Here is a 23,758-nt window from a genome sequence, read left to right on the forward strand (position 1 = left end):
ATAGATTGAATGACAAATGGTCAAGTTAGAGAGCAGGACACATGCACCACCCTGCAATGGTTGTTAACAATTATATGACCTGTATTCCAAACTGGCGTAAAAAAGGAAATTTTATCAGGACTCTTAATAAATCCAAGGATCAAAGATGCACCAGCCAAGTTGCGTGAAAGAGAGAATGAATACAACTCTTTCTTTGACTTGCCAGATCCTTGTTTCATCTATATCTTAGCACCTCTATATCTTAGAATGGAAAAAGTTAAAACAAAATGTTTGTATATCCATTATATTTATTCAATTACTTCACATTGAAAAAATTCACAACAATATTTCCTTAAATTATCTAGGTCATCTAACACAGCAATATCAGTAAACTTTTACATTTTGTCCACTGCAGGTACTACACAGCAATATCAGTAAACATTAACATTTTATGCACTGCAAGTACTGGAACAGTAGTTCTGCAAATTGTGAGAGCCCACTCAAATTACAAGTCAATTTGTTTTATCAACACTTTTTTAATCAAAAACAGATGTCTCCCCCTGTGGTTGTATGAGTTCCATGACATTTGACATTGAGAAATTTGTAGGGAGTTATTTCAAAATCATTCAAGGGAGCAAACACGAAAAAGTCATATTATATTCATATGACCTTTGACCTTAAAGTGTGACATATGACCTTTGACCTCAAAGTTTGATCTTAAACTGAGTTGGTTGTAACATGCGCTCTGCACATCATCTCAATCTGGGGAACATTTTTGGAGTTATTTCAAAATCCTTCAATGGGTTAAAGAGATATGAAGTAGACACAAATTGAATTCATGTGACCTTTGACCTCTAAGTCAGAACTTGACCCTGAACCAAGCTGGCTGACACATGCGCTTCAATTTGTCTTAATATGGTGAACATTTGTGGCAATTAGTGACAAAATCCTTCAAGGGGTTCAAAATATGGAGCCGATACGAATATCAGTCATTTTAAATTCATATGAACTTTGATTTCTATGTGTGACCTTTACCTTGAAATAAGCTTGTTGAAACATGCACTCTGCACATCGTCTTAATATGGGGAACATTTGGGGTGAGTTATATCAAAATCCTTCAAGGGGTTCGAGACATATGGAGCGGACAAGAAAAATAGTCATATAAGAGTCATATGACCTTTGACCGAAAGTGTGACCTTCACCTTGAACCTAGCTGGTTGTTACATGCACTCCGCACTTTGCCTGAATATGGTTAATTTTTGTGGATATTTATTTTAAAATCATCCCAAGAGATATGGAGCAGACACAAATTGAAATCATATGACCTTTGACCTCTAAGTGTGACCATGATCTTGAACACAGCTGGCTGTAACATGTGCTCTGCACGTGCTCTGCACATCGTCTCCATATGGTAGTCAAAGGTGGCCTGTTATTTTGAAATCCTTCAAGCGGTTCAAGAATTATGGAGTGGACAGACAGCTTGAGCATAAACAAATTTTATTGGGGGAGACCTGATTACTAATTTGAATTTTTATTTTTCAATAAATTATTTAGACACTTCAAAACAGTACTGAAGAATAGCATACAGTAAAAATAAAAATTTCAATTTTAATCTTTTACTAGTAAGTGAATCGCTTTAAGGGCCTACATTTTGTGCTTCACTTGAATGAGACACATATTTGCAATCTGCAGAACATGACTGTGTTTTCCTGTGATGGACAAATAACAAACAAGGTTGTTGTGAAAAAAGGGCTTTCATGTCTCAAACTTAACCAAGGACATTTCAAATAACTATTGTGCTTTCCTAGGAATTGTGCAATTACTTAAAAAATAGGAATTATGTATTTTTGTGTTTGCAATACTGAACAGATGGAGCTTTTCTTTTACGCTACCTTATATACAACAGATGAAGCTTTTTTTCCACCCTATCTTATATAGAACAGATGAAGCTCTTCTTTCAAGCTATCTTATATAGAATAGATAAAGCTTTTTCTCCGCAGTATCTTATATAGAACACACAAAACTATTCCTCCAAACTATTTTGTATAGAATATATGAAGCCTTGTCTCCACACTATCTTATATAGAACACATGAAGCCCTTTCTCCACACCATGTTATGATAAAATTGAATGTATAACAAGATAATACACAAAACAATACACAGGCAACAATATTTCAACCATTGCCAGTGACTCGTATAACAAAGGATTATAGGCTTTTAAACATAGTGATTATACTTGTGTTTAATATGGTATAATAATACAATAAAATCATATGGAACAACTGACAAAAACAGAGAATAACTACGAAATAACAATTGTAATAAATATACTTGAACGCCAGTGACAATGGTAGTGAGGAACCATTATAATGTTATGTCCTTATGAGGAGCCATTATAATGTTATGTCCTTATGAGGAGCCATTATAATGGTATGTCCTTATGAGGAGCCATTATAATGTTATGTCCTTATGAGGAGCCATTATAATGGTACATGTATGTCCTTATGAGGAGCCATTATAATGTTATGTCCTTATGAGGAGCCATTATAATGGTACATGTATGTCCTTATGAGGAGCCATTATAATGTTATGTCCTTATGAGGAGCCATTATAATGTTATGTCCTTATGAGGAGCCATTATAATGTTATGTCCTTATGAGGAGCCATTATAATGTTATGTCCTTGGAAATAAAGGTTGATGGGAGAATACTGAACCTCAAATGTCCTTGGGACAGTCAGTGAGGAAGAACAAAGTGGGCGTCAGAACACAGTGGAAAGTTACACTTAGGAGGTACTGCCCTACTGTAGGAATTATACCTGCTATACATTTTTCATCAATGTAAGAATAAATCCTCAAAACAGAATTGTATTAACCAATTATCATGAAATACATTTAAACAAACAAAAATAATACAAAAAGTTAAGCCATTCATATTTCATAGCCCTATTGAGCCACAGATATGTATCACTTCAAACCCAATTCCTACCAAATAAATATTCTCACAATGTGTAAATCTGCCAAAAGGGTTAAATCATTATTTCATTTCTATTTCTATTTATGGATAAATGAGCTTGAAGTACTGTTACAAAGTTTTTCTTTATATATTTGTATACAACAAGTACAGATAAAACTTCATCAGAGAACACATGAATTTCTTTTTCCTTCTAAAGTTGACAATAAGTCATACATGCCATATTTTCTGGAGACCATTCAGGGGGATTTGTTCAAAAGGCTGAAAATTTAGGGGGATTTTGGTTGTATTCAGGGGGATGTTTTTAGCAGGTCTAAGTTGGCGAAATATTTAAGTATTTTTAGACGCAAGTACGAAAAAATGTATTCACATATAGTTTGCTTTAAAAACCTCCTAACTTTTTCATTATACAGAATTATTTTATGTCATGATTTATCATATTCTTATGACACACTGTCATGTCATACTGTAATGCACTTGCAGAACAAAATATGTCATTGGAAAAATATGTTTTCGAGACAATTAAATTAAATTTACTTTCCTCCAAAGCCTTTTAAAAAATTGTGCTTAATTCTATCAGCTTTGATGACCTTCAGACAATAAGAGAATAGAATTAATATTATTAATTTCTTCCTTCCAAAATAGTAATATTTCTTTGCCTTTGATAATTACTACAAAGTAATTGATCACTTGTTGTTAAAGTTTCCTTTTGGCATTTCACCCTTGTGGATTTGTACATTTCGTTACACTCACATACTGTGGTTTCACTTTGTCATTATTGCCTGATGTAAAATTTCTAAAAAAAAAAAAAAAAATATTTTTTTTTTTTTTTTTTTAAATTCCGGGGGATTTTTATCTCCCGTCGGGGGATGGATCAAAATTTCGGGGGATTTCCCCCCCCCCCCGCCGGGGGATATGGCATGTATGCAATAAGTTAACATGAATGAATACTTGGTTATTACACGAGTGAGATGAGAGTGAGCAAACCTTCCGATGAAATATTTCACATGAAAGTTTAAGATACTGAGGATATTTCGGGCTGGTAGTCATAAAAAATCTTAACATCCTTTTTTTTTTACCTTAATTATATTCACAGGGGCAAAAACACACTATTTTATATTTTCTAGCCTTTTATACAATATACACAGTATACATTTATATATATAGAATATGAAATTAAAATAATTAGCTTCTGCCCCCTGTGGAATTTCTAATTGACTTTGTTAACATTGACTTTCTTTAATATAAACACATTTTTATGTGAAAACAACCTTTAGATACCATAGGTTAGGAAATGACTTCAAACATGTTTTATGAATACTGGCCCAGTTGTCTCATACAGGCCAGCAATCAGCAGTTTAGATGACTGTCAGTTCGCCGAGAGTGACAGTTGATAACGGCAGAAGCAGTGTGGCTGGTGACAGTATATAATGGTAGAAGCACTGTGTCTGGTGAAATCATATAATGGTAGAAGCATGGTAGCTTAATGAATGCACTTAAGATTGTTTTAAGCAGTATACACCATTTTTGTAGACATGAGCAATCTATCAAAGCCTTGTCAGTTCCGGTCAGAAAAGGGATGACAAGGCCCATCCTCCCATCTGAAGAGGGGGTTTTATCACTTAATATCAGCATTCTTCAGAGTCTGGGGAAGTAAACCCAGTATTTTACCAGTATATAAAGATAACAATCCATCGAAAATCATTTTAATATCTAGGTACTTTCGAAGTGATAACATGTCCCTGAAATAACTGATCTTTTAAGAAGTCAACGTGCCATTTGATTTTCATGAACAGCTTGAAAGATCAACCTTCAAAACAGACGAGGGATTATCACTCTTAAGCTTTCATATAAGCAAATACTGGCAATACAGACGCCCTCAGTAAATGAGCAATGGAAAAGTATGTTAAATCTACTTCACTTTTTGCCCTACTAACACCACTGTTGTGAAAAAAGAACTACTTATTAAAATGCCTTCTCTAAACCATTAAAAGTTTAGGCCACTTGTTTGTTTGTGTTATTGTTTGCTGTTGTAAATACTAGAAAACCAACAAGGTGGCCTGCACAGCACAATCTAGGATAATAAAAACAATCATTAAATAGACACAAAAATCATTCTTTTAGTATAATACTTAACAAAGTAACACAGATAAATATCAACATGCACCTTAAATATATTATATTATAAAATGTAATATAAAACATAATAATGTAATACAATATGCCACAGTATGTCAACAGTTCTATGTGCAATTATGATAATAATTTGTGTGTATAATGAGCACAGCAGTTCAATGACATTAATAACAGATGTACTAGGCTGTACCATTGTAAATATGAACATAACATGGGTAAAGATGACCACATTCACTGCCCTGAGACTAACGGAGTCCACACAGGATCCGCCACCTTCCCTCCACCTCCTCCTGCCAATATCCTCTATCACATAACATTTACATCCCTTCCCATGTTTCCATCTCCATGGCAACACTTGGTCTATCACTATAAAATCCAAACTGTTGCATTAAAGGGGGCAGACAACACAGAGATCACATGACCATAGTAAGTGTCACATGATCAATTATGTGACAAGCTAAGACTAAAACTAAAGTTTCCAGACTCAAGTGTTGTCCCCAGAGCTAGTTTTTTTACTGTCTGTTGTTAGTTTGTCACTACTTCTGTTAGTGTCTTGTGTTGATTGAGGTGGTCTGGGTGTGGACATGTCGTAGTCCTGGGTCGGGCTCTCCTCCTCCGAGACCCAGAAGTCATAGTTACTCTCTAGGTAACCCTTCAGGTCAGGTATATCACAGAAATCTACAACACATAACATTACATTCATACATAGTAACAAATGATTTGTATTGTTTGTCCTATTTATTTAATCAATTCCTGTCCTTTTAGTAAAATTAATCTCTACATCTTTCTAAGGATTTTTTCTTAAGATAAGTATACACATACATGTACATGTATGTAGCAGACATAAAGGGCGCCATGAATGTGCTGACTTACAGTCCCAGTTGTCAAACATGTCCTTGATGAAGAAGTCAATGAAGGAGGTCTGGGACTTGGGCAGGCTACACGTCTTCCTGTCAAACACAGGCATCACCACTGGCAACCCCAGGCGCTTCTCCTCATCAGTCTGTAAAGAACAACATACTTGTATATCAGGTAAGCACACTCATAACATCACATTATCATTTGTTTGCAATTGCAGAAAAGCTCAATTCTACAAAATTTAGAGGAGGAAAAAAATCATCCAGACTCGAGGTAAGGCAAGGTAGAGGTGAAAAGAAGGTATTATGCTGCACAACATGACAAACATACATGCATATACAGTTCTACTAACATCTACCGGTAAATACATGTGATTAAAAACCATTATTATTCCTCAGAACCATTAATGACACTCTAAATAGGGAATGATGCTGCTAGTGAGTAATGGCACTGTGAGTGGAGAATGATGCTGTGAGTGGGGAATGATGCTGTGAGCAGAAAATGATGCTGTGAGTGGGGAATGATGCTGTGAGTGGGAAATTACTTTGTGAGTGAGGAATGACGCTGTGAGTGGGGAATGATGCTGTGGGTGGGAAATGATGCTGTAAGTGGGGAATGATGCTGTGAGAGGGGAATGATGCTGTGAGTGAGGAATGATGCTGTGAGTGGGGAATGATGCTGTGAGTGGAGAATGATGCTGTGAGTGGAGAATGATGCTGTAAGTGGGGAATGACGCTGTGAGTGGGGAATGATGCTGTGAGAGGGGAATGATGCTGTGAGAGGGGAATGATGCTGTGAGTGGGGAATGATGCTGTAAGTGGGGAATGATGCTGTGAGAGGGGAATGATGCTGTGAGTGAGGAATGATGCTGTGAGAGGGGAATGATGCTGTGAGTGAGGAATGATGCTGTGAGTGGGGAATGATGCTGTGGGTGGGGAATGATGCTGTAAGTGGGGAATGATGCTGTGAGAGGGGAATGATGCTGTGAGTGAGGAATGATGCTGTGAGTGGGGAATGATGCTGTGAGTGGAGAATGATGCTGTGAGTGGGGAATGATGCTGTAAGTGGGGAATGATGCTGTAAGTGGGGAATGATGCTGTGAGTGGGGAATGATGCTGTGAGAGGGGAATGATGCTGTGAGTGAGGAATGATGCTGAGAGTGGGGAATGATGCTGTGAGTGGGGAATGATGCTGTGAGAGGGGAATGATGCTGTGAGTGAGGAATGATGCTGTGAGTGAGGAATGATGCTGTAAGTGGGGAATGATGCTGTGAGAGGGGAATGATGCTGTGAGTGAGGAATGATGCTGTGAGTGGGGAATGATGCTGTGAGTGGAGAATGATGCTGTGAGAGGGAAATGATGCTGTGAGTGGGGAATGATGATGTGAGTGAGGAATGATGCTGTGAGTGGGGAATGATGCTGTGAGTGGGGAATGATGCTGTGAGTGGGAAATGATGCTGTGAGTGGGAGTGGGGAATGATGCTGTGAGTGGGGAATGATGCTATGAGTGGAGAATGATGCTGTGAGTGGTAAATGATGCTGTGAGTAGAGAATGATGCTGTGAGTGGGTAATGATGCTGTGAGTGGTAAATGATGCTGTGAGTGGGGAATGATGCTGTGAGTGGGGAATGATGCTGTGAGTGGGTAATGATGCTGTGAGTGGTAAATGATGCTGTGAGTAGAGAATGATGCTGTGAGTGGGAAATGATGCTCTAAGTGGGGAATGACACCATAAGTAGGGAATGACGCTGTGAGTGGGGAATAATGCTGTGAATGGGGAATGATGCTGTAAGTGAGGAATGATGCTGTGAGTGAGGAATCATGCTGTGAGTGGGGAATGATGCTGTGAGTGGGAGTGGGGAGTGATGCTGTGAGTGGGGAATAATGCTGTGAGTGGAGAATGACACCATAAGTAGGGAATGACGCTGTGAGTGGGGAATAATGCTATGAATGGGGAATGATGCTGTGAGTGAGGAATGCTTTGAGTGTGGAATCATGCTATGAGTGGGGAATGATGCTGTGAGTGGGAGTGGGGAATGATGCTGTGAGTGGAGAATGATGCTGTGAGTGGGGAATGATGCTTTGAGTAGGGAATGGTGCTGTGAGTAGAAAATGATGCTGTGAGTGGGATTTGATGCTGTGAGTGGAGAATGATGCTGTGAGTGGGGAATGATGCTGTGAGTGGGAGTGGGGAATGATGCTGTGAGTGGGAAATGATGCTGTGAGTAGAGAATGATGCTGTGAGTGGGGAATGATGCTGTGAGTGGAGAATGATGCTGTGAGTGGGTAATTACGCTCTGAGTGGAAATGATGCTCTGAGTGGGGAATGACACCATAAGTAGGGAATGACACTGTGAGTGGGGAATAATGCTGTGAATGGGGAATGATGCTGTAAGTGAGGAATGATGCTATGAGTGAGGAATGATGCTGTAAGTGGGGAATGATGCTGTAAGTGGGGAATGATGCTGTGAATGGGGAATGATGCTGTGAGTGAGAAATGATGCTGTGAGTGAGGAACCATGCTGTGAGTGGGGAATGATGCTGTGAGTGGGAGTGGGGAATGATGCTGTGAGTGGGGAATGATGCTATGCTGTGAGTGGGGAATGACACCATAAGTAGGAATTGACGCTGTGAGTGGGGAATTATGCTGTGATTGGGGAATGATGCTGTGAGTGAGGAATGATGCTGTGAGTGGGGAATGATGCCATGAGTGGGGAATCAACTTCATCAGTAAAATACAGAAGGGTAAATATTTTTACCTGTTCGAAATACTCCTCTGCAATTCTGCGAGCCCACTCCACACACAGGTGTTTGGGCCGACAAGGGTTTGATACATCTGCACACTTGATCAACATACGCTTGATGAGTGTCTTGTTCTCTGCAGTGGAGACTTGGTTCAAGATGGCTGCACTGTCTGGAGAACCTGTCCCACTCTGGAATACATTCTTATTTTACTCAGAAAAAAATATCAACTGAGATCATCTCAATTCAAATATTTGTATTTCAGTATTGCCTTTATATTTAATTTAAGAACCCGTAATTCTTTTACAGAAGATATACAATTTATAGAACTTTGGTCACAATTTTTTATTGACAATGAAACAAAGAATAAGATCAATTTTCCTACAATAAAGCCATCTGAACAGATATAGAACACTATTGTCATATTGAAATTCAGTAATATGCCAGAAATACAAAGACCTTGAGACACAGGATTTATTTTGTTTTGAAATCTATATATCATTGAGTCAAGAACATTAATGCAAAACTTCACAATGGCAGCAAAGTCAAGATGACAATATGGAGAATATGGTTACTAGGAATATTTATTTCAATGATTTATTATGCACATACAAACAAAACAAACTTATTTTGAATATATCAGGTGACAAGAGATGCAAATGATCATTAGTTTAGATGTCTGTATGCTGTTTTATCTGAAATGTTGATCCTTTTCAACTATAACACGTGCCTCAGACAAAACATTGGTGAAACTTTTCTCAGATCCTGGTACATGATTATCACCTTTCACAAGGCCAGTACGAGGTCCTATGAGCACCTACCAGTGATGACGTTTCTTCAGCCTTTTGTGTCAGTTTCACAACACTGTTGACAAACTTGTTGAGGTGTTCAAAATGCTTCATCATTTCTGTAGCTAAAACCATGTCAATGATGTTTTGTCGTAACACTCTAAAAGTTTCCCTGAAAATGTGCATTAAACAATATTGGCGAAAACAGCTCCTGTTACAAAAACACAGACATAAGAAATAACTTTGTTCTAAAATAGGAAACATCTTGACGTCAGAACAATTACAAAACAGGCAGCAGTATCAGTTCTCCCTTTCTGATAATACAGTGTTGACGTGGGAGATATCCTTGATAGAAGTGTTGATCTGGGGAGCTATGCTTGATAGGTGAGTTGACGTGGGGAGATATGCTTGTTAAGAGTGTTCACGTGGGGAGATATGCTTGTTAGGTGTGTTGACATGGGGAGCTATGCTTGATAGGTGGGTTGACGTTGGGGAGATATGCTTGTTAAGAGTGCTGACGTGGGGAGATATGCTTGTTTGGAGTGTTGACATGGGGAGATATGCTAGCTAGGTGTGTTGACATGGGGAGATATGCTTGCTAGGTGTATTGAAATGGAGAGATATGCTTGTTAGGAGTTTTGACATAGGATATGCTTGTCAGGAGTTTTGACATAGGGAAATATGCTTGATAGGTGTGTTGACATGAGGAGATATGCTTGTTAGGTGTGTAAACTTGGGGAGATATGCTTGCTAGGAGTGTTGATATTGGGAGATATGCTTGTTAGGTCAGTTGACATGGGGAGATATGCTTGTTAGGTGTGTTGACATAGGGAGATATGCTTGTTAGGTGTGTTAACCTGGGCAGATATGCTTGTTAGGAGTGTTGACCTAGGGAAATATGCTTGTTTGGTGTGTTGACCTGGGGAGATATGCTTGTTAGGTGTGTTGACATAGGGAGATATGCTTGTTAGGTGTGTAAACTTGGGGAGATATGCTTGCTAGGAGTGTTGATATTGGGAGATATGCTTGTTAGGTCAGTTGACATGGGGAGATATGCTTGTTAGGTGTGTTGACATAGGGAGATATGCTTGTTAGGAGTGTTGACCTAGGGAAATATGCTTGTTTGGTGTGTTGACCTGAGGAGATATGCTTGTTAAGTGTGTAAACCTGGGCAGATATGCTTGTTAGGAGTGTTGACCTAGGGAGATATGCTTGTTAGGTGTGTTGACCTGGGGAGATATGCTTGTTAGGAGTGTTGACATGGGGAGATATGCTTGTTAGGAGTGTTGCCCTTGGGAGATATGCTTGTTAGGAGTGTTGACCTGGGGAGAAATGTTTGTTAGGAGTGTTGACATGGGGAGATATGCTTGTTAGATGTGTTGAGGTGGGGAGTTACGCTTCTTAGATATGTTAACCTGGGGAGATATGCTTGTTAGAAGTGTTGAAATGAGGAGATACGCTTGTTAGGAGTGTTGACATGAAGAGATATATGCTTGTTAGGAGCATTGCAATCAGGACATATGCTTGCTAGGACATGTAGACATATGCTTATTAGATGTGTTGACAAAGAGATATGCATGGGCAGCTGTGTTGCTTTAAGACACATCCTTCAGTAAACCGTCTGTACTCTCATACATTGTTTTAAAAAATTAATGTAAGATTCACAAAGTCTAAAATAGAAAGAGAAAAACACACAGTACTATTTGGCTATCAGATATAATGAATGTGATGTATTTGACAATGCTAGGTAGATATGGTCACCTATGTTATTACCTGTCAAGATTTTTAAAGATGTTAACAGACTGGTCTCGTGCAGTGAGTTTAAACGTGAGAGCAGCATGGTGGTTCTCCAGAACAGCACTAAAAAAATACAACAACAAAACACCGTACAGGAACATGTATTGAAGTAGAAATGTGGGCAAATATAGAAGAAATTCCTAAGAGACCCTAGTGTTTACCAGTCAAAACTACCAGTCAATATATATCAAATGGAACCTAGAACATATGTTTGTTAAGGACAGCTGACCAAAAGTATAATAAAGAATATTGTGTGTTTCTCATTCGGGAATGCTTAGGGAACTGGGATATTAGCGGTACACTTTTCAGCAAATGTCAAGTCCAGATATAGGGGGGAAGAAATAACAATGGACAATCAATCTGCCAATGATCAGTTAATCCTCAGACTCTATTAAATTATATGCTGTCTGGACTTGTGCTGATGCCTAATAATCACCATTATGTATTCTATCCAGCTGTACTCGCCAAAGAACTTCATCCGATAACAGGTTTGAGATATCCTACAGTAAATACATATGTAAATGCTTTGCACAGTAACAAAGCCCAGGAAACTCATCAACAATAAACATCCAAAAGCCGTCACATCAAATCTTCTTTTATCAAATTTGCCCATGTAATGTAAATTGCGCTGTGGCAGGTGTGACTTACATATCATTATATAGGACGGAGAGTTCGCTGTGGGAGTTGATAAGGAAAGCGTTGCTCTTCCCTGGATGATCAAGGTCGTGAACTGCCGCAGCTATCAGCGATGCAACCTCATCAACTGGGTCAAACAGTTGCTGAAAGAAGACAAACAATACAAAAATAAAATGGTGAACAATATAACTGAAATAAATATATAAATTAAACAAAAATATTATGAAATCTATAAGAATTCTAAATGAAACCCTATATCAATAACAATGTGTTTTTGCTGAAACCAGCATATCATTGATAACAACAAAGTCCACCTCTCACTCAAAAGGTTGTGGGTTTGAGGCCCACCAGGGGTACTTTCTCATTGCCTGTAAAAAGGGCATAGTACTGGTTTCTACCCACAAAACAGACTTGAGAGTGATACATATCAGCTTCAGCTGTCAATACAATCGAGAAACAATAAATAAATTAGCATAAACAAGAGTTAGACAACAAGAATCATTTTTCTATACGAAATCTCAGTGACTGGCCTAGATCCAGTTACTTGGATCATTAAATGATCAGACAGGCAAAAAGGTCTAACCAACACTAAACAACTTGTTGACATTGCCAGATAGATGTCCCCCAGTTTTCCTTCACCTCTCACATTTAACACAGACATTGATAAAACTTATGAGTATTGATTCTTATAAAGTTTCTTGGAGTTCTAAAATTTTATTCAAACCATTTGCAACAGCTTGCCAGCAGGTGACACAGTGTCTACATGTAGCAGGTGACACAGTGTCTTCACATGCAGCTGGTGACACAGTGTCTGCATGTATCAAGTGACACAGTGTCTACACTTAGCAGATGAGACAGTGTCTTCCCATGCAGCTGGAGACACAGTGTATTCACATGCAGCACGTTACACAGTGTCTGCATGTAGCAGGTGACACATTGTATATACTTAGCAGCTTGTGACAGTGTCTTCACATGCAGCTGGTGACAAAGTGTCTTCATATGCAGCTGGTAACACAGTGCCTACATATGCAGCTGGTGACACAGTGTCTTCACATCTAGCTGGTAACACAGTGCCTTCATGAAGCAGGTGATACTCTGTCTACACTTAGCAGGAAAGACAGTGTCTTCACATGCAGCTGGTGATATGGTGTTTTCACATGCAGCAGGTGACACGGTGTCTGCATGTAGTTGGTGACACAGTGTCTGCATGTAGTAGGTGACACATTGTCTACACTTAGCAGCTGGTGTTTCAATTTCCTCACATGCATCTGGCGACAGTGTCTTCACAAGCAGCTGGTGACAGTGTCTTCACATGCAGCTGGTGACAGTGTCTTCACAAGCAGCAGGTGAGAGTGTCTGGATGTAGCAGGTGACACAGTGTTTTCACATGCAGCAGGTGTTAGTGTATACACTTAGCAGGTGAGACAATGTCTTCACATGCAGCAGGGACACAGAGTCTACACTTAGCAGGTGAGGCAATGTCTTCACATGTAGCAGGTGAGACAGTGCCTACACTTAGCAGGTGAGACAGTGCCTACACTTGGCAGGTGAGACAGTGCCTACACTTAGCAGGTGAGACAGTGCCTACACTTAGCAGGTGAGACAGTGCCTACACTTAGCAGGTGAGACAGTGCCTACACTTAGCAGGTGAGGCAGTGTCTTCACATGTAGCAGGTGAGACAGTGCCTACACTTAGCAGGTGAGACAGTGCCTACACTTGGCAGGTGAGACAGTGCCTACACTTAGCAGGTGAGACAGTGCCTACACTTAGCAGGTGAGACAGTGCCTACACTTAGCAGGTGAGACAGTGTCTTCACATGTAGCAGGTGAGACAGTGCCTACACTTAGCAGGTGAGACAGTGCCTACACTTAGCAGGTGAGACAGTGTCTTCACATGTAGCAGGTGAGACAGTGCCTACACTTAGCAGGTGAGACAGTGCCTACACTTAGCAGGTGAGACAGTGCCTACACTTGGCAGGTGAGGCAGTGTCTTCACATGTAGCAGGTGAGACAGTGCCTACACTTAGCAGGTGAGACAGTGTCTTCACATGTAGCAGGTGAGACAGTGCCTACACTTAGCAGGTGAGACAGTGTCTTCACATGAAGCAGGTGAGACAGTGCCTTCACTTGGCAGGTGAGACAGTGCCTACACTTAGCAGGTGAGACAGTGTCTTCACATGTAGCAGGTGAGACAGTGCCTACACTTAGCAGGTGAGACAGTGTCTTCACATGTAGCAGGTGAGACAGTGCCTACACTTAGCAGGTGAGACAGTGTCTTCACATGTAGCAGGTGAGACAGTGCCTACACTTGGCAGGTGAGACAGTGTCTTCACATGTAGCAGGTGAGACAGTGCCTACACTTAGCAGGTGAGACAGTGTCTTCACATGTAGCAGGTGAGACAGTGCCTACACTTAGCAGGTGAGACAGTGTCTTCACATGTAGCAGGGACACAGAGTCTACACTTAGCAGGTGAGACAGTGTCTTCACATGTAGCAGGTGAGAAAGTGCCTACACTTAGCAGGTGAGACAATGTCTTCACATGCAGCAGGGACACAGAGTCTACACTTAGCAGGTGAGGCAATGTCTTCACATGTAGCAGGTGAGACAGTGCCTACACTTAGCAGGTGAGACAGTGCCTACACTTGGCAGGTGAGACAGTGCCTTCACATGTAGCAGGTGAGACAGTGCCTACACTTAGCAGGTGAGACAGTGTCTTCACATGTAGCAGGTGAGACAGTGCCTTCACTTGGCAGGTGAGACAGTGTCTTCACATGTAGCAGGTGAGACAGTGCCTTCACTTGGCAGGTGAGACAGTGTCTTCACATGTAGCAGGTGAAACAGTGCCTACACTTAGCAGGTGAGACAGTGTCTTCACATGTAGCAGGTGAGACAGTGCCTTCACTTGGCAGGTGAGACAGTGTCTTCACATGTAGCAGGTGAGACAGTGCCTACACTTGGCAGGTGAGACAGTGCCTACACTTAGCAGGTGAGACAGTGTCTTCACATGTAGCAGGTGAGACAGTGCCTACACTTAGCAGGTGAGACAGTGTCTTCACATGAAGCAGGTGAGACAGTGCCTTCACTTGGCAGGTGAGACAGTGTCTTCACATGTAGCAGGTGAGACAGTGCCTTCACTTGGCAGGTGAGACAGTGTCTTCACATGTAGCAGGTGAGACAGTGCCTACACTTAGCAGGTGAGACAGTGTCTTCACATGTAGCAGGTGAGACAGTGCCTTCACTTGGCAGGTGAGACAATGTCTTCACATGTAGCAGGTGAGACAGTGCCTACACTTAGCAGGTGAGACAGTGTCTTCACATGTAGCAGGTGAGACAGTGCCTTCACTTGGCAGGTGAGGCAGTGTCTTCACATTCACCAAGTGAGACAGTGCCTACACTTAGCAGGTGAGACAGTGTCTTCACATGTAGCAGGTGAGACAGTGCCTACACTTGGCAGGTGAGACAGTGCCTACACTTGGCAGGTGAGACAGTGCCTACACTTGGCAGGTGAGACAGTGTCTTCACATGTAGCAGGTGAGACAGTGCCTTCACTTGGCAGGTGAGGCAGTGTCTTCACATTCACCAAGTGAGACAGTGCCTACACTTAGCAGGTGAGACAGTGTCTTCACATTCACCAAGTGAGACAGTGCCTACACTTGGCAGGTGAGACAGTGCCTACACTTGGCAGGTGAGACAGTGTCTTCACATGTAGCAGGTGAGACAGTGCCTACACTTGGCAGGTGAGGCAGTGTCTTCACATTCACCAAGTGAGACAGTGTCTACACTTAGCAGGTGAGACATTGTCTTCAAATGCAGACTTAATGTATCATTCACAGCTTCAGTATCCCTTAATCTTAGTTTTCCATTTAGCAATACTAAAACTTAAAATGATAATCCACTGCTTTCTTTGTTCATGAATATTACATCCTCTCTTTGTCATTCAAGAACTTCACATTCCATATTTTTTTGTAAAGGAAAAGGAAAAAATCCCTCACAAATCTGCACATTTACTTTTTGTATTCCTACAGCCAATCAATAGCTAAGTAACCAATTTCCACTAATTTCTAAATGGATTCCACAATAGGCTTATTTATAGTAAGCCAACTTGATTCCAGTTGATGCATCAACCAAAAAGCAAATGCCATTTATATCACACTGTCCTCACAGAGGGAAGGGCAAATGACAATTATGAAATCTTCTTCTAAAAGATTCATTAGAAACTGATAACACAGGAAATAGAGTTGCAAAAGAGCCAGCAATAAAGGTACTGACAGAGAGCATGATCAGTCTTACATATATCATAAAACTTAAAAGCATCTATACACATACTGATTTTTATTTCACATCACCAGTTCTTGCACACCAATGTTTCAAGGTTTAAGTTTCTATTTATTTTAATGAAAGATAAATTTAACACATGAGGCTGGTTACAAGGTTGTCATGCCTGACTGGCCTGAAAATGATCCCAGTGACAAGGTTGTCATGCCTGCCTGGCCTACAGATTGTACCAATGACAAGGTTGTCATGCCTGACTGTCCTGCAGATGGTCCCATTGACAAGATTGTCATGTCTGACTGCCCTACAGATTATACCAATGATAAGGTTGTCATGTCTGATTGGCCTGTGGATGGTGCCAATGACAAGATTGTCATGTCTGACTGGCCTGCAGATGGTACCAGTGACAAGGTTGTCATGTCTGACTGGCATGTGGATGTTACCAGTGACAAGGTTGTCATGTCTGACTGGCCTGCAGATGGTACCAGTGACAAGGTTTTTGTCATGCCTGACTGGCCTCCAGATGGTTCAAGTGACAAGATTGTCATGCCTGACTGGCCTGCAGATGGTACCAATGACAAGAGTGTCATGTCATGTCTGACTGGCCTGCAGATGGTACCAGTGACAAGGTTTTTGTCATGCCTGACTGGCCTACAGATGGTTCAAGTGACAAGATTGTCATGTCTGACTGGCCTGCAGATGGTACCAGTGACAAGGTTGTCATGTCTGACTGGCCTGCAGATGGTACCAATGACAAGAGTATCATGTCTGACTGACCTGCAGATGGTACCAGTGACAAGGTTGTCATGCCTGACTAGCCTTTAGATGGTGCCAGTGATAAGATTGTCATGTCTGACTGGCCTGCAGATGGTGCCAGTGATAAGATTGTCATGTCTGACTGGCCTGAAAATGGAACCAATGACGAGTGTCATGTCTGACTGACCTGCAGATGGTATCAGTGACAAGATTGTCATGTCTGACTGACCTGCATATGGTTCCAGTGATAAGGTTGTCATGTCTGACTGGCCTGAAGATGGTACCAATGACATTTAGGTTGTCATGTCTGACTGGCATGTGGATTAAGCCAGTGACAAGATTGTCATGTCTGACTGGCCTGCAAATGGTGCCAGTGATAAGATTGTCATGTCTGACTGGCCTGCAGATGGTACCAATGACAAGATTGTCATGCCTGACTGGCCTGCAGATGGCGCCAGTGATAAGATTGTCATGTCTGACTGACCTGCAGATTGTACCAGTGACAAGGTTGTCATGCCTGACTGGTCTGCAGATGGTACCAGTGATAAGGTTGTCATGTCTGACTGACCTGCATATGATTCCAGTGATAAGATTGTCATGTCTGACTGGCCTGCAGATGGTGCCAGTGATAATATTTATGTCTGACTGGCCTGCAGATGGTGCCAGTGATAAGATTGTCATGTCTGACTGGCCTGAAAATGGTACCAATGACAAGAGTGTCATGTCTGACTGACCTGCAGATGGTACCAGTGACAAGATTGTCATGTCTGACTGACCTGCATATGGTTCCAGTGATAAGGTTGTCATGTCTGACTGGCCTGAAGATGGTACCAATGACATTTAGGTTGTCATGTCTGACTGGCATGTGGATTGTGCCAGTGACAAGATTGTCATGTCTGACTGGCCTGCAAATGGTGCCAGTGATAAGATTGTCATGTCTGACTGGCCTGCAGATGGTACCAATGACAAGATTGTCATGCCTGACTGGCCTGCAGATGGCACCAGTGATAAGATTGTCATGTCTGACTGACCTGCAGATTGTACCAGTGACAAGGTTGTCATGCCTGACTGGTCTGCAGATGGTACCAGTGATAAGGTTGTCATGTCTGACTGACCTGCATATGATTCCAGTGATAAGGTTGTCATGTCTGACTGGCCTGTAGATGGTGCCAGTGATAAGGTTGTCATGTCTGACTGGCCTGAAGATGACACCAATGACAAGGTTGTCATGCCTGACTGGCCTGCAGACAGTTCCAGTGATAAGGTTGTCATGCCTGACTGGCCTGTAGATGGTTCCAGTGATAAGGTTGTCATGCCTGACTGGGCTGCAGATGGTTCCAGTGATAAGGTTGTCATGTCTGACTGGCCTGAAGATGGTACCAATGACAAGGTTGTCATGCCTAACTGGCCTGTAGATGGTGCCAATGACAAGGTTGTCATGCCTGACTGGCCTGCAGATGGTACTAGTGATAAGATTGTCATGTCTGACTGGCCTGAAGATGGTACCAATGACAAGATTGTCATGTCTGACTGGCCTGCAGATGGTGCCAGTGATAAGATTGTCATGTCTGACTGGCCTGCAGATGGTGCCAGTGATAAGATTGTCATGTCTGACTGGCCTGAAAATGGTACCAATGACAAGAGTGTCATGTCTGACTGACCTGCAGATGGTACCAATGAAAAGGTTGTCATGCCTGACTGGCCTGAAGATGGTACCAATGACAAGAGTGTCATGTCTGACTGGCCTGCAGATGCTACCAGTGACAAGATTGTCATGTCTGACTGACCTGCAGATGGTACCAGTGATAAGGTTGTCATGCCTGACTGGCCTGCAGATGGTGCCAGTGATTAGATTGTCATGTCTGACTGGCCTGCAGATGGCACCAGTGATAAGATTTCCATGTCTGATTGGCCTGCAGATGGCGCCAGTGATAAGATTTTCATGCCTGACTGGCCTACAGATGGTGCCAGTGATAAGGTTGTCATGCCTGACTGGCCTGCAGATGGTGCCAGTGATTAGATTGTCATGTCTGACTGGCCTGAAAATGGTACCAATGACGAGTGTCATGTCTGACTGACCTGCAGATGGTACCAGTGACAAGATTGTCATGTCTGACTGACCTGCAGATGGTACCAGTGATAAGGTTGTCATGTCTGACTGGCCTGCAGATGGTGCCAGTGATTAGATTGTCATGTCTGACTGGCCTGCAGATGGCGCCAGTGATAAGATTTCCATGTCTGATTGGCCTGCAGATGGCGCCAGTGATAAGATTTTCATGCCTGACTGGCCTACAGATGGTGCCAGTGATAAGGTTGTCATGCCTGACTGGCCTGTAGATGGTGCCAGTGATTAGATTGTCATGTCTGACTGGCCTGCAGATGGTGCCAGTGATAAGATTGTCATGTCTGACTGGCCTGAAAATGGAACCAATGACGAGTGTCATGTCTGACTGACCTGCAGATGGTACCAATGAAAAGGTTGTCATGCCTGACTGGCCTGAAGATGGTACCAATGACAAGAGTGTCATGTCTGACTGGCCTGCAGATGCTACCAGTGACAAGATTGTCATGTCTGACTGACCTGCAGATGGTACCAGTGATAAGGTTGTCATGCCTGACTGGCCTGCAGATGGTGCCAGTGATTAGATTGTCATGTCTGACTGGCCTGCAGATGGCGCCAGTGATAAGATTTCCATGTCTGATTGGCCTGCAGATGGTGCCAGTGATAAGGTTGTCATGCCTGACTGGCCTACAGATGGTGCCAGTGATAAGATTTCCATGTCTGATTGGCCTGCAGATGGTGCCAGTGATAAGATTTTCATGCCTGACTGACCTGCAGATGGTGCCAGTGATAAGATTGTCATGTCTGACTGGCCTGAAAATGGTACCAATGACAAGAGTGTCATGTCTGACTGACCTGCAGATGGTACCAATGACAAGGTTGTCATCCCTGACTGGCCTGCAGATGGGTCCAGTGATAAGATTGTCATGTATGACTGACCTGCAGATGGTGCCAGTGATAACTGTGTCATGTCTGACTGCCCGGCAGATGCTACCAATGACAAGGTTGTCATATTTGACTAATGCCTGCAGATGGTGCTGGTGAAAAGGTTGTTTTATCTGATATGCCTGCAGATGGTGCCAGTGACAGTTGTTATGTCTGACTGGCCTACAGATGATGAAAATGATAAGGCTGTAATATCTGAAAAAAATAGATCCAGGTTTTACTGAAAACTGTCAAAGCCGGAGATATGGAGAAGCCCTTATTGTTTGAAACAGAAGGAAAGACGAAAGGAATGACAACAAAGGGTATTATTACAGTTAACAAAACATATCTATACAGGACCACGATGACAGAGTTTACAAGAAAAGAAGACCGGCTAGGTCATCAATTCTAAATTTGTTTCCAAACTACCTTTATTTTGTCTCGTTGTAGGAAGAAAGCGGTGCTGTTGAGGACGTCTGCGGCATGTGTGGAGTTGTGGTAGGTGTTGGTGGGGTGGTAGCTGGCCTCTATCACCTGGAGCCAGTTGGCCAGGCACGTCTCCGACACGTTCAGGAAGCCACACACATCAAACCTTGCCATCGTCCGCAAGGCAAGGTATACGAGCGGCCTGCAGGATTAGGGAGGAGAAACTACAGAATACAGGTTACTGTGCAATTATGAAAACTTTCAAATAGTATATAAGCAACATCTCGAACAATTACCACATGCTTGAAAACAAATAAAGGAAGAATGAACTCAAATATTGGCTACCAACACAAAAGACTGATTTAGGAAAAGATATAGACAAAGACATAGGTAATAATGCTCTGCAGCCCATTGTATCAAACTGGTTAACTCTTTGGATTGGTCAAATTTCGCCAAATTGTTTATTGATTGGTCAATAGTAGTCCAATACTTACAACTACTCTATCAAATCATTTAAACATGATAACTAGCCAGACAATTGTGGACATGTGGACAACTTATCAAAGTTTCATACAATTGGCTGCTGTACATGTTTTAACTCAACTTCCTACAGGTGTACCTTTTGTTAGTGACACGTTCGAGCTCGATGATGTCAAAGTCCCAGCAGTGTTCCTTGACAAGCAGGTTGTTGATGTTGTCTGGGATCAGCTGGCTGGTCATATGGGTGTGGGGGTGGTACTGAGACTGGTGAACTGTACACAGAAGTCAGAATGAAACAGGAGTATGGCATGTATTATATGGTACGCACAGCATATACACACTGTAACAATACACATTACTGGGTAACTGCAAATGAACACACTACACACAGAATCTCCACTCAGTGCTCAGAACTGTAGCTTTAGATGTTTTTTGATACCGCATGAGAGAGCTATAATCAATTATGATACAAAATTTAACAAAATGCATTTGTTATCCATTACTTTAAGATAAAGTGCAAAGTATGTAAGGGGTGTAAAGGACTACATCCAAACAATGTGAATATATGTGTCGCACCACACCAAGAACCAAACAATGTCATTGAAAGTCATACCAAACATGAGCATGCTTCCTGATCTCATCACTATAAGAAAACAGAATATTCTTTTTGTACAATAAAATCCATCTTTACTGTTTAAGAGATGCAGAATAATAACTGCAGACTGTTTTAATAGTTTCCGTTTCTATCAACAACATAACATTACTATAAACACAATCATTTATCAGTTTCATTTTCAGTGCAAATTTTTGCAATGTGTAATGACTGATGGAGACTTTTAATATTATGTTTATTGATTGAAAAACACATAAACTATATTAAGCTTATCACATTTTGCTACACCGGACACGATTATCAAATTTATGAAATTTAAACACTAGTCATATGCATGTGCTTTTAAATTAAGTGCATACAATCTTAAACCACAAAGTTATCAGAGCACAAGAAACACCTATCATCAGAAGGAGAATCATGTCACTGATGTGTACAAATACTGCGACTCCACCACCGCTCATGTCCCACTAGTTCAAGTAACATACTAAAGGCCTGGCAATAAAACTCAACCAAACATTAGCTGAACAGTGTCTTACATCACAAAACATGCATTTTATGTCAACGTTATCAGTTGTTTTCATTATGAAAACTACTATTTCCTGGATTGTTGTTCAACTTTTTTTATTGATGTTCAACTGTTGCACTTGGATGTGTATCAGTAATACCTAATTCTTTAGTTTGTACTTGACCTACAAGTAGAAGGTCATACAAAGTGGCGCAAAGTCATACAAGAGCATACATAAACAAGAGATGTTTGTCAAACATTATGCCTCCCCTGAGCGCCATGTTGTCAGGATTATATGGACAATTGAATGAAATATGCATGGACCGAAATGACAGCTGATTTGTCGCTAACATTGTATGCCGTTGAGGCAGTTTTAAGATTATGACCATTCAAAGTTTGAGGATAGAGTGTGTTATGACCATGACCTTTGACTCTATGACCTCAAAATCCATAGCAGTCATCAGCTGGTCACCAAAAATCTAAATGTTAAGTTTGAGGGCCATGGGTGCAGGCATTGACAAGTTATCACACAGACAAGCATTTTTCGTTCAAGGTCACTGTAACCTTGACCTTTAATCCAATGACCCCTTAAATCATAAGGGGTCATCTACAGGTCAGACACAACTCCAAGTCAAGTTTGAGGGCCATGGGTGAAACATTTTCGCATTCAAGGTCACTGTGAACCTGACCTTTGACCCAATGACTCCTAAAATCAATAAGGGTCATCTCCTGGTCAGGCCCAACTTACATGTCAAGTTTGATGATCATAGATTCAGGCATTGTTGAGATATCACTGGGAGATTTGTTAACTTTTTTTGCGTTAAAGGTTACTGTGACCTTGACCTTGGCCTGATGACCCCCAAAGTCAAGAGGGGTAATCTACGGGTCAGGCCCAACCTTCATGTCAAGTTTGATGACCATAGGTCCAGGAATTGTAGAGTTTGCTTTCAAGGTCACTGTGACCTTGACCTCTGACACCTTAAATCAATAGGGGTCATCTACTGGTCAGGCCAAACCTCCAAGTCAAGTTTGAGGGCCATGGGCGCAGGCATTGTTGAGTTATCACTCGTTCAACCTTTTATCGTTCAAAGTCACTGTTACCTTGACCTCTGGCCCAATGACCCCTAAAATCAATAGGGGCCATCTACTGGTCAGGCCCAACCTCCAAGTCAAGTTTGATGGCCGTGGGTGCAGGCATTGTTGAGTTATCACTCAGACAAACTTTTACCATTCAAGGTCACTGTGACCTTGACCTTTGGCCCGATGACCCCCAAAAACAATAGGGGTCATCTACTGGTCAGGCCCAACCTCCAAGTCAAATTTGAGGGCCATAGGTGCAGGCATTGTCGAGTAATGACACAGACAACCTTTTACCATTCAAGGTCACTGTGACCTTGACCTTTTGCCCGATAACCCCCAAAAACAATAGGGGTCATCTACTGGTCAGGCCCAACCTCCAAGTCAAGTTTGAGGGCCATGTGTGTAGGCATTGTCGAGTTATCACATGGACAACCTTCTACCATTCAAGGTCACTGTGACCTTGATCTTTGACCCGATGAGCCCCAAAAACAATAGGGGTCAGCTACTGGTCAGGCCCAACCTCCAAGTCAAGAATGAGGGCCAAGGGTGCAGGCATTGTCGAGTAATCACTCGGACATTCTTTTACCATTCAAGGTCACTGTGACCTTGACCTTTGGCCTGATGACCCCCAAAATCAATAGGGGTCATCTAATGGTCAGGCCCAACTTCCATATCAAGTTTGATGACCATAGGTCTAGGCATTGTTGAGTTATCACTCGGACAGGCTTT

The 23,758-nt window shown here is 41.7% G+C and overlaps 1 protein-coding gene across 7 annotated transcripts in view; it reads right to left on the minus strand.

The window, feature by feature from the left end:
* Window positions 1-269: 269 nt before the first annotated feature.
* The window catches only part of LOC128227253 (high affinity cAMP-specific and IBMX-insensitive 3',5'-cyclic phosphodiesterase 8B-like), a 101,217-nt gene continuing 77,728 nt past the window's right edge, over window positions 270-23,758 (minus strand). For 4 of the 7 annotated variants that reach the window (XM_052937605.1, XM_052937610.1, XM_052937611.1 and 1 more), the window contains 9 exons: window positions 21,445-21,474; window positions 20,971-21,103; window positions 20,355-20,553; window positions 11,923-12,053; window positions 11,251-11,337; window positions 9,511-9,649; window positions 8,707-8,880; window positions 5,963-6,092; window positions 270-5,767 (listed from right to left, as the gene is read on the minus strand). In XM_052937605.1, coding sequence (XP_052793565.1) covers window positions 5,574-5,767; window positions 5,963-6,092; window positions 8,707-8,880; window positions 9,511-9,649; window positions 11,251-11,337; window positions 11,923-12,053; window positions 20,355-20,553; window positions 20,971-21,103; window positions 21,445-21,474 — 1,217 coding nt within the window. In that variant the 3' untranslated portion in view covers window positions 270-5,573. The remainder of the gene's footprint in view (window positions 5,768-5,962; window positions 6,093-8,706; window positions 8,881-9,510; window positions 9,650-11,250; window positions 11,338-11,922; window positions 12,054-20,354; window positions 20,554-20,970; window positions 21,104-21,444; window positions 21,475-23,758) is intronic. The other 3 variants (XM_052937608.1, XM_052937606.1, XM_052937609.1) reach the window with 1 other exon arrangement.

This window comes from Mya arenaria, chromosome 3 (assembly GCF_026914265.1).
Source record: "Mya arenaria isolate MELC-2E11 chromosome 3, ASM2691426v1".
Lineage (NCBI taxonomy): Eukaryota > Metazoa > Mollusca > Bivalvia > Myida > Myidae > Mya > Mya arenaria.